The 16,536-nt window shown below is 43.4% G+C and overlaps 1 protein-coding gene and 2 long non-coding RNA genes across 6 annotated transcripts in view; 2 read left to right on the top strand and 1 right to left on the bottom strand.

Annotated features, from left to right (window-relative positions):
* Positions 1 to 503, top strand: part of LOC146641319 (uncharacterized) — a 28,223-nt gene extending 27,720 nt beyond the window's left edge. Inside the window, exon 3 of the long non-coding RNA XR_014909581.1 lies at positions 189 to 503. This is a non-coding gene — a long non-coding RNA (uncharacterized LOC146641319). The remainder of the gene's footprint in view (positions 1 to 188) is intronic.
* Positions 504 to 3,399: 2,896 nt separating this feature from the next.
* On the bottom strand, positions 3,400 to 4,720 carry LOC146641318 (uncharacterized). Its single transcript, XR_014909552.1, has 3 exons — positions 4,628 to 4,720; positions 4,409 to 4,522; positions 3,400 to 3,518 (listed from the first exon to the last, which is right to left on the bottom strand). It is a non-coding gene; the product is annotated as an uncharacterized LOC146641318 (long non-coding RNA).
* Positions 4,721 to 4,964: 244 nt separating this feature from the next.
* Positions 4,965 to 16,536, top strand: part of nfia (nuclear factor I/A) — a 150,466-nt gene continuing 138,894 nt past the window's right edge. For all 4 annotated transcript variants that reach the window (XM_085397595.1, XM_085397598.1, XM_085397596.1 and 1 more), the window contains exon 1: positions 4,965 to 5,200. In XM_085397595.1, coding sequence (XP_085253721.1) covers positions 5,105 to 5,200 — 96 coding nt within the window. In that variant the 5' untranslated portion in view covers positions 4,965 to 5,104. The remainder of the gene's footprint in view (positions 5,201 to 16,536) is intronic.

Below are 16,536 nucleotides of genomic sequence, written 5' to 3'. Positions count from 1 at the left end.
TCCATCTAATCTCTGCCCTGCAAGAATAAATGATTCCACTGAGTGATGATGATGATGAACGTGATGCGTTTTTCACCGTCAGTTTTGTGTTTATTCTGAGAGAATAAATTACTGCCCTGCGGCAGGTGAGTAGAACTCTCAGCAGAATCAGGTGGAATAAGGACAAATGTGCCAACTTTCTTCTGCAGGTGAGCACAGGAGGTCCAAGAAACACAACAGCGCCTTCTGCTGGGAGCTGAGGTAAAGCCCGGCAGCTGCTTCAGAGTGTGCAGGTACTGCAAAGCGTGAAGGTCCCACTCATCTGACACACGAAAGGGCCACACAGAAGAAAACTTCACACTTTTATTGACATCCAGTCAGGTCTTCACACACAACATCATCACTTCCTGGTTAAACCCAGCTCCCCGCGGTGAGGAGGTATTAATATTCAGGCAGTCTCACAGTTTGGAGCCTGCTGCACTGACAGATGTTTATTTTTTAGACCCACTGACGCACGTGTGAATGCAGACCAGACATCATTTCTGAATTAAAATCTGAACTTCATTACAAAGTAAAACGTAAACACTTTTTCATAATTTTTGAAAATACATAACTTACAACAAAAGTCGCTTTTTAACGTTTATATTTAATATAATTGTTTTTTGTTGGGGGGGGGGGGTGATTGTTTCAATCAATTTCAGTATTATATATATGCATGTAGCACCATTCATATTCATAATAGTAATAACATTAGGCACTTAGAGTTTTTTTTTTTTAAATCGACCACTAACATTTAAAATAGACTTGCATAATTTTATTCAATAACAAAAATAAGATTGCTCAGATTTAATGTGTATTTCCGGAAACGTACAAGAGCATATTATTGCTATAAATATTAAAAAACAACCCACCCATAGTAAACGTTTATTTCCAAATAATGGATACGTAATGTCATCATTCCTGTGACATCAGCTACTACATATATAAATATGTAAATCATTGTAAAGATTTAAGTGTTTTTGTGTGTTTTAAGAATTATTTCCAAAGCATAGATAAATATCCTGAGCAGTTCATATAGTAAATTTCCTCCGGGTTGATGAACACTTCTACGAGGAGTTAGAGACACGTGTATGCTACGATGGTGATGGTAAGAGATATATTTGGTTTAAGCAGCTCACAGGTGCAAACGTAATGTGACCAGTATTAATATCAGTTAAAATTAGTATATTCAGTTTTATATTAGTATTGATCAACATTTTATTTTACCAGCTAAAGTTTTTTCAATTCACTTTTATTGTTGAAGAAAAAGTTTAATTTAGTTTATATTCAGTTTTTCTTTTTGTGCAGGTTTTTATTCAGCTGTTAATTTTACATATTGAACATGTGAAATTGTTTATTTAAGTTTTTCTTAAATAAATTGTAGAGTTTAGCTTGAATGTGAATGTTAGCTAACTGTTTAAATGATGCTAAAAAAACGAACGATTAGGCTAATATAGTTTAAGCTAAATTTATATTAACACATTAATACATTTATGATTTGTTTCAGTATGTGTAAGTAATTAGGATTAACTTATCCAAATTTTAAAGGTGAACTTGTGGTAAATTATTCCACGGCTGAATAATTTAATAGTTGTTTTTTTTTAATGGCGGTTTTTCGTGACTTTGAAACGTGAAAGGACGTCTCTAATGGACTCAGCGGTAAGAGACCAAGAAAAAAGAAGCTTTGAAACGTGTGGTGAAAATGTTTCACTCTGTCCACGATGTTTTCATTAAGCCGAGCGAGTTGGCCAAAACGAAACACAGAGGAGCTGAAAATGTCTCCAAGCGTTGAACCCATTTCTGGTTCAAACTGGAACTTTGAGGTAAAAGGCCTCCTCCTCATACCTGGAGTGGACTTCAGGGACAGTTTGGTGAGTATTTCACAGCCTGCTGTGAGACTTTTCACTTATTTTACATCAGCAGCTAAAACAGGTTTAATTTACAGGAGAAAAGTGTAACTGTACCTTTAATCATGAAGTCCAGGTGGATTAGAGCTGAGATGGGTCCGTTTGGGTAGCAGACAGCGTACTTAAAATTAAAACTGACATCCCAGCTATCATGGAGAGGCACAAACTGGATAGGTCACCATTATAATCAACATTTAACAATTTTAAGGGATACTGCAGAAATACAGTGAGCATAAATGTATTTGTCACAACAGTTATAAATGTAGGGTCTCTGCTGCTACAGGAATTGGCCCTAAAAGCCAGTATTTAAAAGTGGTTTACATTTCCTGGTTCCTGACGTCTCGGTTAAGAGCTTAGTGACGTCTGGCTTTGAAAAATAAAAATCATCAGGAAAAACAAGGGAAGTGTTTCAAGGTCCTTGTCTGTGTTAGTCAGGTTATTCTATTAATGGTAAACGGCCTCAGGTATTTGCCTATCCCGGCAGGCCTCGCCTCGTCCATCTCTCTCCACAAATTTAGGATACGAATCGGCGAATCAGACGCAAACAGAAGGCAGTGCTGCCAACTGTTCACTTTCATGTGAATGACTAGCAGTTTTGTGTCGGCTTTCTTAGAATAAACTGGAAAATAACTAATCGACCGAAGCAACGTGTAACCGCGACCTACACCGCCGTGTGGATGCCGGTTGAGGAAGAAACCACGACTGTTGGTGCTGGCACTACTCAGGTTAGTCACACTCCAGACCAACCTGACAGTGTGTGTGTGTGTTTGCAACGTTAGACACAGATCTGCAGATTTCGACGATATGATTTGATTAAAAGGAGCCTGACTAACAAGTTCATGCAGCCCCTTGAATGCACAGGAAGTATTTCTGACCGATTATTAATTCATCTGACAGGAAAATTCCTGATAAAACCTGACAGGCAGCCGAGTTGTCGGGAACTGAAAATTGTGAGAGCTGTGCTAGTTTGCAGAAAGTTTCTGAGTGAAAAAAAACACGCAAGCTTCATAAAGTCTGAATTCAGAGATCATCCTCAGCGCACATGTGGAGGGAAGTGGAGCGATGCTAACGCCAGGGCTGGCCTACGAAAACAGTTCCGCTCAGCATCTGTCGAACGCTCGTGGCTGGAGTCACAAAGTTTGTCAGCAGGGAAGACGGAGCTGGTTCCTCGTGTTCCCCGTGAACGACGTGTCCTAGATGATCCCAAACAGCACCACAGACGATAACTGCACCTGAGCATGCTCCATAAGCCTGACTTGATTCAACCTTTCACTGCAGGGCTCTCCAAATTTATTCTAATTTCCTTCCAAATTTTCCAGAGAGCCCCTCCTCCCCCCCTCCGACGTATCTCCGGCCGAATCGCATTCCTCTGTTTGGCCGCCACAATGGGTGAACTGTTTGATGGCGGCTCTGCCCTGGTTCAGGTATTCCCCGTCTGATTAGGAACCTGAGCTTCACAGACACCCCCCCCCCCCACACACACACACACACACCGCCTGCTCAGACCCCCCCACGCACACACACAGAGCGAGGCTCTCTTAGGCTGAAGGGCTGAAGCACATGTGATGGGACGACACCGCTGCTCAGTCCATCCTGAGAGGAAATAAAAACAGAGACGTGTACAAAGACAATTCCAGAGTTTAATTACCTGCATTTCCACAAAAAGAGAAACATAAAATAATAAAGGTAATATTCATACACACAGTGAGTACACAACAGAAATATATGCCACCTGACCATTATCACTTGCTTTTATTATTAAAAAAAGAATAATTAAAGACCTGCATCATTTTGTAATTAATTCCTTCCTATTCTGTGTCATTATACATATATATAATAAAAGTTATTATGTATGATGAGGACGAATATTTATCAATGTTTCCTACTGATTTAGCTTAATAATTTTTCTCTTTCTATAAATGTGAAATAATTACAAACAGGAAGTGCTTTGGCATTAAAATATTCACAGCCAGGAACTATAAAATACATATTTCTTTTTTATATAAATATACAGTGCTATAAAAATAATTTAATTCTACACTTTGATTTTACGTATGGTGTAAAGCGTGGCTGTGACATAAACTGTCCTGTCAGATTGTTGTTCAGATTTGTTTTACGCTCACACTAAAATAAATAAGAATAAATTTGGCTTAGACTGAAATAAAAAAGAAATCATAATTTACAGTGATTTCTGTCTCATCTGGAAATATATGAAATATGAAAGCAGCTCCTTTATTAATGGCTGTAGCCTCCTAAACAAAAATATGAAAGTTTAATTAAAGACTAAAGCTACATCTGTCAGAAAGTTTTATTTTTACATCAATAATAAACATAAAAACCAGTCAAGCTAATTTTAGTCTCAAGTTTAAGTTTAAACCCTCTCTGTCTGTTCATTTTTAGGCTTGGAGGAGGCTGAGCCTCAGCTTGAGCCTCCTGCTGTCTCCTTCCTACAGGTGAGGTGCATGATGGTGGAGCAAACTTACTGATTGAGCTCGGGATGATGAAGCTTCGGCCGGGAGAGGTGCGCTCTGTCCAGGGTCCACTCGCGCACGGCCCCTCGGTCTGGAGGTATTTATGCCAAAACACACGAGGCTCGGCTGCAGGAGGAGGAGGTGGAGGAAGAGGAGGTGGAGGGTTCACAGCGGATGAAAACAAAACAAAGCATGATAAGCAGTTCCATGTGCACCCTCCCTCCCTCTTACCTGCCTTTAAAGTGACCACGAAGAAGAAGTTTGCAAAGTTCAGCTCGCCTCCTCTTCCTCTGCTCCTGATGATGATGAAGAAGCCCTAATTAAACCGGAGGAGGAAGAAAGGGAGAAGCGACCCGAGGCGCGCGACGATGCGTAAAAAGGCTCGTCATTCCTGCGCTCGAACGCGCGCGCGTGTGAGCGAGTGTGTGTTGTGTGCGTATAGAGTGTGTGCGCGTGTATATGCAGTGAGTGTGTGTGTCTGCTTGTGCAGTGAGTTTGTGTGTGTAGGGTGTGTGTGTGTGTAGGGGGTGTGTTTTCCTCGCAGCAGATGACTGCCGCTCACCTTGCCACGGGGTCTGCAGGAGATTGGTTCATTGTCAGGGCGCTTTTTTTCCCATGATTCCATGTGCTGCGGCTACATGTTGCCCAACATGCCAGAGCAAATGTTTTCTCCGTGAGGTGTCTCATGTCCGGTGAGCGCGCTCTCAGATGAGGCTCGCGGACAGCGTGATGGCGGGGAAAAGCTCGGAAGGATCCATCAAATGGCAGCTGTGCTACGACATCTCAGCCAGGACGTGGTGGATGGTGAGTTGGCACGAGCTGCTCTCCTCCTTCTTCTCTTTCTCTTTTCCTCCCGCCAAACACCCCCGCTCCCCTCTGCTCCTCTCTCTGCTCCTCTCTGCTCCTCCCGCGGTGTCGGAGCTTCTCTCCACTCAGAAGCGCAAACTTGTCAAAGCGCGGATAAAGTGGCTCCGCGTCCGTGTCCGCGCGCTCCTGCCGGTACTTACGGAGCGGACACTCCCGCCTCACCCCTCCCTCACCGTGATGTCCCGGGACGAGCTGGGCTCCGGCCCCGGTCGGCTGCTCCGTGATGACGCGTAAGGTTCGGCGGACCCGCCGTGGTCCCACGGAGCTTTCTGAAGCTCCGGGGCGGAGGCACCTGCAGCTCCCGCTCCCCCAGCCTGAGCGCGGAGACACAACGGCGGCTTAACGCTGCCGAACAGCTCCGAGAACTCTGCATTCCTCCGGTCACACTGTGCCGTCCGCTGCCGCCGCCAGTTCCCGGTCCAAGGAGAGAGATTTTAGGTGAAGAGTTTCCATTAAAATAATCTTTTGAATTTAGTTTGAAGCAGGAAAAATAAAAAAAATAATTTATTTCCCGTTTCAATGAAGTGAATGTATTAAAATAAATTTATGGCACGCGCTGAGCACAAGATAGAAACGTCTGTTTGTCCTTAAACGTTTCTTATTAAAGGAAAAGTTTCCTGTCGTTTTACTTGATTTAAATAATTTTATTTAAATCAAGGAGGTTAAATTAAACACATTTGTACTTTATTTATAACATTTATTTAAAAATACATTTGGAATATAAATGTAAAATCCTGATTGGACTCTACTTTTACTTTTTATTTCTTTATTAAAATGATTTTAAACCTCACAATTAAATGTAAATATAAAAAACTGAAAATAAATTAAAATAAGGCCAATGCTGGAAGTTCACAGTGATTTTAGGCAATAAATATGCACAAAAATTACGTTTTTTGGGGTGTAAAACCTGAAATATTTTCCTTTTTCCTCTAAATGATTTAAATGAACGGCACAGGTATTTTCTGGGTTTTTTCTACTGGACTTTTGCAGTAAATTCAAATTAATAATGATTTGAATTTTTCGCTCTGCGTGAAAAATTTGACAGTTCGTGGGGAGATATCAGACACGTTTACAGTGACTGCATTAAAAACTCAGCAGTTGAGAGTTTTCTAATGAGGTATCACCGCAGCAGCATCCTAAATGATCATAGCGGGTAATTAGTGGGACTTAAATCTGTGAAGCAGCAGGAAAGGTTAAACTGGCTGAAAGCACAAAGAGGATTATCTGCTCCCATTTTCAGAAAGCAGCTGTGATTATTCCAGATGATTTCAGGCCAGCGCACCAGTTTTCCTTTAGTGCTTTAATGGATTTTAGGTTTTAATCTCATTTAAATATTTTTTATAATCTGCTGTTTGGTGGTTTAATATCGTTAATGAGTCTTTCAGATTCAGGATATTTTGTTTTTAAAGCTGTAAAAATGTTCTGAATTCCTGCTTCCTCTTGTGGAGTCGGGTTTTTTGTGAGCCTTTCTTCGGCCTTCTTCGTCTTCGCTGCACGTTACAGTTAAACGCTGGAGAAGTGAAGCTGAATTGTTGCCAGTTTGTATTTACTGCTGTGCGGCATCTGCAGCAGTGAACACGTCGCCTTCATTAATAGTCACATTTACAGTGAGAGTAGGATGAAGGCGGAGAGCACGAGCAAAAAGATAGAGAAAAATAATATCAGGGAGTTTTTCTCAGAAGAGACAGAAAATTTATTTAAATTATAAACTCAAAACCATGCAGGACAAACGGGCTGCGCTTCAATTTAAACTACAGCAGAAGAAGAACATCTGACTTTCATACACAATAAAGACGAGAGAGTTTATGTGTGTGTGTGTGTGTTTGTTCTCTGCAGGGGTTAACAGCACTACAAGCGACGTTTAGCATCACAAATAAATAAGCAACTCTGTTTTCAGGATGTTGTTGTGTGTGTTTGTAAACATGTTTGTAAACATGGTGCATGTGGAACATGTGGAACGTTATTATTATTATTATTATTATAGTTTCTGCAGATGCTTTAAAAACTGTGATATTCACGAATTTGAAAATTATTTTTAAATGTGTTAGAAAGCTGAGGAGGAGGCAGGTGTAAACACCACTAACACTGAGCTCCTAGAATATTCCCATCTCTTCAGATTGTTCGCTCTCGCTCATAGTGCCAATAAATGAGTCTTCAAAGACACAAATGAAAATATTTAGTTCCTTTTTCAAAAGCTGCTTTATGCTCATCTTAAAAGCAGAACGTTGGAGTGAGCACTGGTGGCGATTCAGCCGCAGGCGGTTTATGATTTGAAGTACCTGATCTGAGCACATGCTGGATGTTGGAGGCTCAGGAGGAACAGTAGCTGTGTGCTGCAGACGGAGCGCAGTACGGCCTCATGTCTGCACCTCCATCAGTTTCAGCTTCAGTGACTGACAAAGCACAAAATCCAAGTGATCTGAGTGTGTCACCCTCAGGAACTCTACACACACTCACACAGACACTCACAGACACACACACAGACACACACTCACGCACACACACAGAAACACACAGAGACACTCGCAGACACACTCACGCACACACACACAGAGATACACCCACGCACACACACTCACAGACACATACACACAGACACACTCACAGAAACACACGGAGACACTCGCAGACACACTCACGCACACTCACACACACAGAGATACACCCACGCACACACTCTCACAGACACATACACACAGAGACATTCGCGCACACACCCTCACAGACAAACACACACACACACACATTGATGGTGGCGTCGGGGCAGTTTGCGGGTGTTGCCTTCAGTTGTGAGGCAGCTCTTTGAACCTGTGTGTGTAAAGTGTGTGATTGGTCGGTGGGATGGTGGTGCAGTGGATCGCATGTGTCTCACTGTCTGCTGTCCTTTGCACTTGTTTACTTCGACTCTGCAAGCTGATTGGTCCGGGCTCTGAGACCCGTTTGATGGTTTCAGGAAGGTGTGATCAGTCTCAGTGTCGCCGCCGTGCGTCCGACACCGAGGTTCAGCTCGTGTTTGTCTCTGAGACGCCTGTAGCAGAGCGAGCTCGTTGATCGTTTATTAGAAAATCTTTATCTTTATTAATGATGAAGCCGTAAAACGTTAGAAAACCATTACGATGTCCTGTCAGCTGAACCTTTCTCGATAAGGTTCAGCTGACCTTATCGAGAATCTGAGTGAAATATTTAAATATAAATCATCAGTGTTGGCGTGTGCGAGCGCGAGTCTTTTCACATTTAAAGAAAATTTGAATTCTCTGCATATGAAAAGAGTTCAATCACAATGTGCTTCCCGTCTGAAAGCGTCGGAGAAGCGTTTACTGTCACAGAGAAAAACTGGAGGATTTCAGTCCCGTGTATGAGTTTGATGTGTCAGAGACCTGTGAGCTGAGCCTGATGGGTCACTGTGTAATATGCAGATTCATCCTTCAGGGTGCTGAGTCTGTGAATATGTAGAACTGATGTTTTTGGACAGGGACACAAGTAAATTAATAACAGCCAGCTGTGTGTATTACTTTTCATCCAGCTCCATGCACTGCCTCCAAACACGCTGAACATCCTCATGACTGTCAGTATTAGTAACAGCTGATAATAATTCATTTAATGGCCACTCCAACGTGGGAATAATGATTGGTGTTGGCATCAAAAATTTCTGTTAGTCAGTACTTAGAGTGCAAACTGTGCTGCGGCTCTATAAATCAACAAAACGTGATTTATTGATACTATTCTCTGAGTTAGATGAAATGATGACGAGTTTATTGAGAAAGCAGCAAATAAAAACTTTTAAAACCTTTCAGCAGAGAATTTCTAAAATGGAAAAAAAAAAGATCAACCAGGGAAAAAAGATTCGGGTCAGCTGTTCGGTCATTTTGAAGAGTCTGGTTTATGGTGTGTTTGTGTTTATGTTACTTTGTCCACCCAGTGAGGGTGCGTTCAGGTTCGGAGAGACGTTTTAAATCGCAGCGACGAACCTGTTTATGAACACGGCAGCGTGAACCGAGCAGGTCTGCATGGACGTGATGATGATGATGTCACAACTTCCTCCTACACAATAAAAGAAGCTGAATATGGAACAGAGTAAATTATTGATCATTAAGGATTCATTAATAACTACAGTTGATTGATGATTTGATTGGTTCTGACAAATTTATTTCTACAGTCCAAACATCACAAATCATAGATGAGCTGTAGGGGGCGGGGCTTACAGCATGACGCTGAGGGAGACGGACAGGAAGTACCGGCTGTGCGCGTAGAAGAGCAACACAGTGGATATGCGGTGATGTAGGCGTGTAAAGAATCAGAAGGAGTTGCTTCCAGGTGTATTGAGAGAAGGCGGGGCTTTCTGACATCCATGAGCAGCTCTGACTGTGTTCTTACAGCACGATGAAGATGACATGGCGTCTTCGTCTGGCTGTTATTTTTAACCTGAGCACCTGAACGCCACTCAGGACGCACTCTGTTGTCGTCTTTAAAAAGCTGAATAATTGTTAAAGCTAATTAATATCAACCACAGTAATCAAGCTATTGTGTAAGAATTAATGAGCAGTAGGAAGGTGTGTGTGTGTGTGTTCCAGGTGAACATGCTGGCTGTTTGATAGCTCTGATTACTGACCGTGTCCGTTAGCGGTTGGCAGTGTGTTCGGGGTCAGAGGTTGAGTGAGGCGATGCTCGGCTCTGTGAAGCGGTGACTTGGAGCGGGCCGGTGGCGCCTCAGCACTGTGTTTGTGGTCCGTGTGAGGTCGCGTTCATTAGCCAGAGACTGAGAGGAGGACCGGGCTTCAGCGATGAGCTCAGCGAGCAGAAACGCAGTGCAGGAAGCAACCGAGCATAGCCAGCACGCCAAAACTTTAGAGACGGTCCTGAAATCAGGGCGCTCTGACTATAGCTGCGGACCGAGCAGGAGGGTGAAGGTCTTCCTGAGCTGGGCCCAGTAACGTGCACTGAGACCACTGTGGGTTTGATCTACAAATGAACACTGATCACTTTAAAATAAGCAGAAGGCTTTAACCTGTTAGTTTTGTGGTTGCTCAGTATGTGAGCGACGAACAACGAGTATGCTTCTTGTTTTCGGTGTAAAAATCAGCTTCACGGTTTTTTAAATCTACAGATGTGCATGACTTGATTCAGTAATCCACCACCATGCTGTTATTTACATTTAATAGAAAATTTCTTTTTTCTTTTCTTCTGCAGAGTCATTGTAAAAAAAACAAATCAACATTTTAAGGTAGATGGTGAAATTGTCTGTTTTTTATTTATGTATTTCTTACCTATTTTGGTGTAGTATGTCCATGGAGGAGCAGGAAAATCTGTAAAACCACAATTAAGTCACAATTTATGCCCTCTTTTCCAACATGGTCCAGAAGGCCGGATTGGAGCCCTCTGGCCTTATGTTTGACACCCCTGGTCTAGAGATACAGGACTGTATCAGCTGGGAGCTGTGGACCAATCTAAATCCAGGTTTTTGCCACTTGCTGCTCCTAAATGCCATTCAGTGGCCCGATCATGATGATTGTTGACCTTTGACCCAGAGGGCTCTCGTTATTTAACGTGCCTTTTCTCTTTGGAGCTCGGTGTCTTAGTAAAATCAGACTGATGAGAGGATGAGTTTTTGGTGTTCAGTATGTTGAGAAAGAACCTGGAGAGTAACACCTTTACCTCCGCCACTGACATCTCGTGATTGGCCGGGCTCCCTGAGGTGGAGCTTGCACTCAGTTTGGACTTGGATTTAGGATTTTTTGGGTAGATGATTTGGTGTCTGAAAAAAAGAGACTCTGCTCCACGCTTGGAGGTAATTTTCAGGCTGGGAGGACTACTCTTTAACTTTTCTTCCTCCGTGAAAACTTGAATCAGTGTGTGTGTAGGAAAGGTACGCTGATGGATTTAGGTGGTTTCCCAAACAGACGGCAACTTAAAGAGCGCGGACTGTTCCTTTAAAAGCGCCGCGACCTTGTGCTTGATCAGCTGATGGAAATGACTAATTTTTTCACACTAATTTTACCTTTTCAGCACAGAGTTCACGCAGAGATGGCCCAGCAGGGTCACGTGGTCTGTGTGTGTGTGTGTGTGTGTGTGTGTGTGTGTGTGTGTGTGTGTGTGTGTGTGTGTGTGTGTGTGTTACACAGCGAGTGTCATATTGAGCAGAAGATGTTTCCAATTTGGAGGCGGCCATGAGCAGGCAGAGATGATTAGAGGGGAGGAAATTGGAGGATTAGGATTGTCTGCTTGAACTTCCTGAACGTGGCGTGCTCGCTCGCCCACGCCTCTCTCTCCCTCTCTCTCTCTGTGCATTCGTCCTGGCCCTCTCTCGCCCTCCCCGTGGTTGTCCCGCGGTGTGGAAAGTGTGAGGACACGTCGAGTCCTCGAGCTCCCGGCGAGTCTCAGGCTGTCGAACGTGACTCACTCCTCTGCTCGCCTTTCACCTCTCCTTTCCTCTCTCCCATCATCCCTTCTTTCCTTCCCTTCTGTCCTTCCTTCCTCTCTGTTTTCTTACCTTGCATTTTTCATCACATCCTATTTTCTTCCTTTCTTCCTTTCTTCCTGATTCATTTCCTAATGTTAACGTCTCCGTTGTTTCCTGCGCTGCGTATCTTTCTGAAACACGATGAAGTGAAGCCGTTGCTGTTCTGTCCGTTGTATTCGTTCTCAGACTCTGTGGAGTTTGAGTTTATCTGTGAGCTGTGATTCCAATGCCTCTCTGCAGCTTCTCCTCCTGCTCTGTGTCCAGGGAGAGGTCGGCGGCGGCTCGGGGCTCTAATATCCGCTCTTGTTTTACTCGTCTTAGTGAGGAAAGCTGAGCCCGGGGCGGCCTTAAAGGAACATGCTGCATTTCTGTTGCTCACAGAAGGAAAACTACTGACCAGATCTGCGCCGCGTGAGCAGAAGTATTTGGAGGTTGAGACATGCAGCCTTATGTCAGCGTTAAGATGAGTCTGATATCGTCCTCTCACCTTCGGCTCTGAAACGTCTGACCGCTCCTTAAACTGGTGTCTGAACTTTGACCTGAGCGGGCAGCGAGCAGGTGACTTCTGAGCAGCAAGGATTTGTTTTGGCGGGTTTTTCCTGCTGCTAGTTTCTGGCAGGGTCCTCGATGGAGCTCTGAGAACAGACGTACCGGCCTGGAGTCGGTCCAGAGCCAGAGAGCCGCTGACTCCAGATAAGAATAGGTGCACAGAAGGTGGAGATGAAAGACTAAATGAGTTTTCATTTTATTTTCAAAGAAACTCTTAAAACGTGACTCAGACTGATGACTTTTAATTAGGGCTGCCACGATTTGTCGACTAGTCACGATTACGTCGACTATCAAAATCGTCGACGACTGATTTAATAGTCGACGTGTCGTTTGAAGCTTTGTAAGATCGCAAAAGACGCAGGAATAATAGCAGGATTTAAGAGTGTAATAACGGACTGAAACAGAAGATGGCAGCACTGCATGTACAAGGATTCCAGCTGCCGTTAAACCCCGAAGAAGAAGAAGTAGCTGTGTCCCAGAATGCATAGCGCGGCCCAGCTTAGTTTCCAACAATGGCGGTAGCTAGTTAGTTTTAATATTACTCTTATTATTCTTTCTGGGTCACAAAATAAACGTTTAACATATTTTCAGGCGAGAATGTAGCTGTGTAAACCTCAAATATCGGCTCAGTTTTCGGAGACGTCTGTTACCCACTAGCTCGATAGCTAGCCGGGGGCTAGGTCACTAGCGCCGTGAGAACACCGGACTCCCGGCAAATTGTTTTCAAACCCACCGCCGTCTTTCGCGACTCAGGTTAAATATATATGAGTCACTTAGATAAATTAAAAATGTTGTTGTGTGGCCTTTTTTTTTTTTTTTTTTTTTTTAGTATTTTATTTGTTCCTCAGTAAATCGGTTTGGCTGAGATTAAAGTTATAGTTTTTACACAGCTGAATAAACGTCAAGCAGACAGCTGATTATCAGAAGTGTGAGATGCTGGAGAATATACCCCGGTGTCCTGTTATATTTTAGATAGCAAGGAGTTTATTAAACTTTACCGAAACAATCTGCAAATTTCATTAAAATTGAATAAACTATCATCTTGTCTTTATTTTTAGTTAGCACCTTAAAAGCTTAAAGCTGTAAGCTAATGATAGTTATATAAGCTGTAGTTTTACGTCCAGTGGATGATGATCTGATTAGTCGACTAATCGCAAAAATAATCGGTGACTAGTCGACTATCAAAATAATCGTTTGTGGCAGCCCTACTTTTAATTAGAAAAATCAAATGAATCTGATTCAGTTCCATGATGTAAAATGTCTGAATCGGATCATCATGTAATTATCTCCACTCTCAACTGATGAGTGTTTGGTTTAATCCACATTTAGCTCTGAACTGTTGAATGTTGTCGTCCTGCTCTTTGCTGTGATCGTCTGATTGCACTGAATCAAGCTCAAAGATTAACTTTACTTTGTACATGTTCTCATTTCATTTTAGTTTCAGCTACGGGCTGCACTCCAACGGCTCCGTGGGTGTGGGAAGAGATTTGAGCTGTATTAATCATTTAAAAACCCGATTCTTTGATTTTAAAGGGATGCAGCTGCTCAGGTTTACCGATGTATATTGAGCAAACGGCGAGCTGGATTCAGGTCATTTGTTAAAAAGAAGTGCGTCCACCACGCCATGCTGAAACCACACATCTTTTCCTCAGTCAGATTTCGACTTTTCCCAGATTCCTGAATAATTGCTGCTGAAATAAAGGACAAGAAACTGTCACCGAGCTGGCAGCTGAAAACACAGGTGTGTGAGCCCGGAAGCTTTGTACTTCATGTGCGACCAAACCTTTGCTAAAAGAAGGAGCACATACCTGAGCACACCTGCCCCCTCTGACAGGAATGACCGCAGTCACGTTTTCTTTAAACATCTCAGATTTGACGTCACTTTTTTCCTCCTTGTGTGTCTTTTTCGTTGCACGGTTCTTCCTCTTCTTCTTCTCCTTGCTCTTTTCCATTCCCAGCTCTTTGCCTCCCTTCTTCCTCCTCTCCTTCCTCTTCCTCAGTCCCTCTTTGTCCTCCTCCTCTGCCTCCTGCTCCCTGTCTGTTCCTCCCTGGAGAAACATGGCTACCAGCCAAGACAGCTGCTTCTTCTTGGGCTTGTTTTTGTATGAGTGCTGGACGTCCTGCTGGGAGGAGAGACAATGGGACAGTTGTTGATGATGATGATGATGATGATGATGACGACGATGTGAGCTCGTTTACACCCTGAATACTTCATACCTTTACCTGCTGGTATGATATTCAACTCTCAAACAAGTTTCTGGTATGTTTTTCACCATTAAAAACCACAAAGAAATGGTGAAAAAGAGAGAAAAAATACTATTTTATTTATATTATTTTTATACTCAGACAGAAAATGTGTTAAAACAGCACAAATCTGTGAGACTGAAGAGCTTTAAACCCACCTTCCTTCCCTCACCCAGGAGGGGGCGACTCCTCCGGTGGTTTAAAGACGTCTCTGAGGAAATGAGCCTCGTGCTGATAAGTTTCTGGTCTCAGTCGTTGCTTTCAGGTCTGACTGAAGGTCATTTTGTAAACTCTGCTCCTATTAGAGTCCAAGGGGACGCTGACAAGCTCCGCCCCTTACTGGTCACATGTGGTTTCAGAATAACAAAGTTTGTATTACTCAGCGCAGCTTCGTTTGTGTCTTTTCTGACATAAAATTCTTTTGTTAGTTAGAGTTTTCTGGAGTCTTTATTATCATGTCTCATCATGTGATTAGGAGCACACGTGTGTGCGTGTCAACATAAACATGAGTGATTATATGAACACTGCATGTGATTTATTAAAATAGCGAGACGGTGCCGAGGTTTTCATTTAAAGAAGAAGGAATAGTGTGAATAGCCAACTTACTGTTATTATTATTATTGTTATTAAACATAAAAACTAATTTTAGCTAGCATTGTTTTAGTCACTGTTTTCTTTTGTTGTATTTTTCACTGCATTCATCTCCATAAAAGTTGCTCTCTGAATGAAGCGTGACCTCACGAATGTCGTTTGTGTGTGTGTGTGTGTGTGTGTGTGTGTGTGTGTGCATGTGTGTGTGTGTGTTGTCTATCTGGAGGTCAGGTGCGTGCACAGAAGAGCTGCACGGCGGATGAATGCAGCGCCGGCTTCCCCTCTGTCTCTGAACCGAAAGATCTCGGCTGAACAAAGCGAGCTTTGTCTGTGTGCTGGGAGCCGCGGCTCTCTGCCAGCTTGGGCTCGGTATCAAAACGCTGCTGCTCTCCACATAAGCCGCTCTCTCGCTGTAATCACTTCAGTAACTGATATTTTTGGCCTCTCGGGGAAACGAGTCAGGACACTGCCATATCGCCTTTAACAGAGTCTGAACTCCTTCTCTCTACGCTCTGGGTTTGGTCTCCACCACAGAGTATTTGTCAGCTCAGACTGCAGACAGCTTCTGAGAGTCTCTGAGCATCCCAGGTTATTGTGATGTCACTGCAATAGCGGATATGAATGTAGCTTCAGCTTTTTGTGTTGTTAGTGAAGGTGTTTTACTTCTTAGAGGGGTACATCACCATGGTGCGCACAAAACCACCACCCACTGATCAACCAGAGCTCTGATTGGTCAGTGGAACGTCGTCCCGACTCATGCAGATACAGACAGTCTGAAGTGTTTGAATACCTTCTTTCTTTTTTCCAGTTGACTTGCCGGAGGTCTTTCCCCACTTTCCTGTCCTGCCTTCACTGTATTTGTCAAATAAAGTTGAAAAAGGCCAAAAAAACCCCAAACACTCCAACTTTTATCTCTTTATTCATCAGAATGGCAGGAATGTGTGATGAACACCTGTACAGTCATCGAGGCTGTGGGGGCCCACTGCAGGCTTTCTGCTGGGATCTGGCCATGGTTATGGCTCTTGTCCTCTCTGGGTGATGGTTTTCAGTAACTCGGCGTGTGTACCTTTTTCGACCCTGTCTTCTGAGCTCTGTGCGCTCAGAAAGGGCCAATCAGAGCTAAGCTGTGAGTCCAATAGCAGAGTGTTAAAGCCTCAGTTTCATCTGTGTGCATGTGTTTCATCCACAGAGTGTGGCTGCTTTGCGTGTCTGTGTTTTCACTCTTTTGTGATTGCAACTGGAAAAATTGGAAACAGGATCCAGAAACACCATCTGCTGTGTGTGTGTGTGTGTGTGTGTGTGTGTGTGTGTGTGTGTGTGTGTGTGTGTGTGTGTGTGTTGGTCTGCAGCCACTCTACGTTCGGCTGCCAGCAGAGGTGTCAGTCTTCAGGCTGTTTGCCGTTTGCTCGATTGGCAGAAATGGATTTTTGCC

Source organism: Rhamphochromis longiceps, linkage group LG23 (assembly GCF_057381845.1).
Source record: "Rhamphochromis longiceps isolate RC_006_pf linkage group LG23, R_longiceps_female_GT1.1, whole genome shotgun sequence".
NCBI classification, from domain to species: domain Eukaryota; kingdom Metazoa; phylum Chordata; class Actinopteri; order Cichliformes; family Cichlidae; genus Rhamphochromis; species Rhamphochromis longiceps.
Note: the sequence above shows the minus strand (reverse complement) of the source record. Positions and strands in the feature narration are given on the sequence as shown.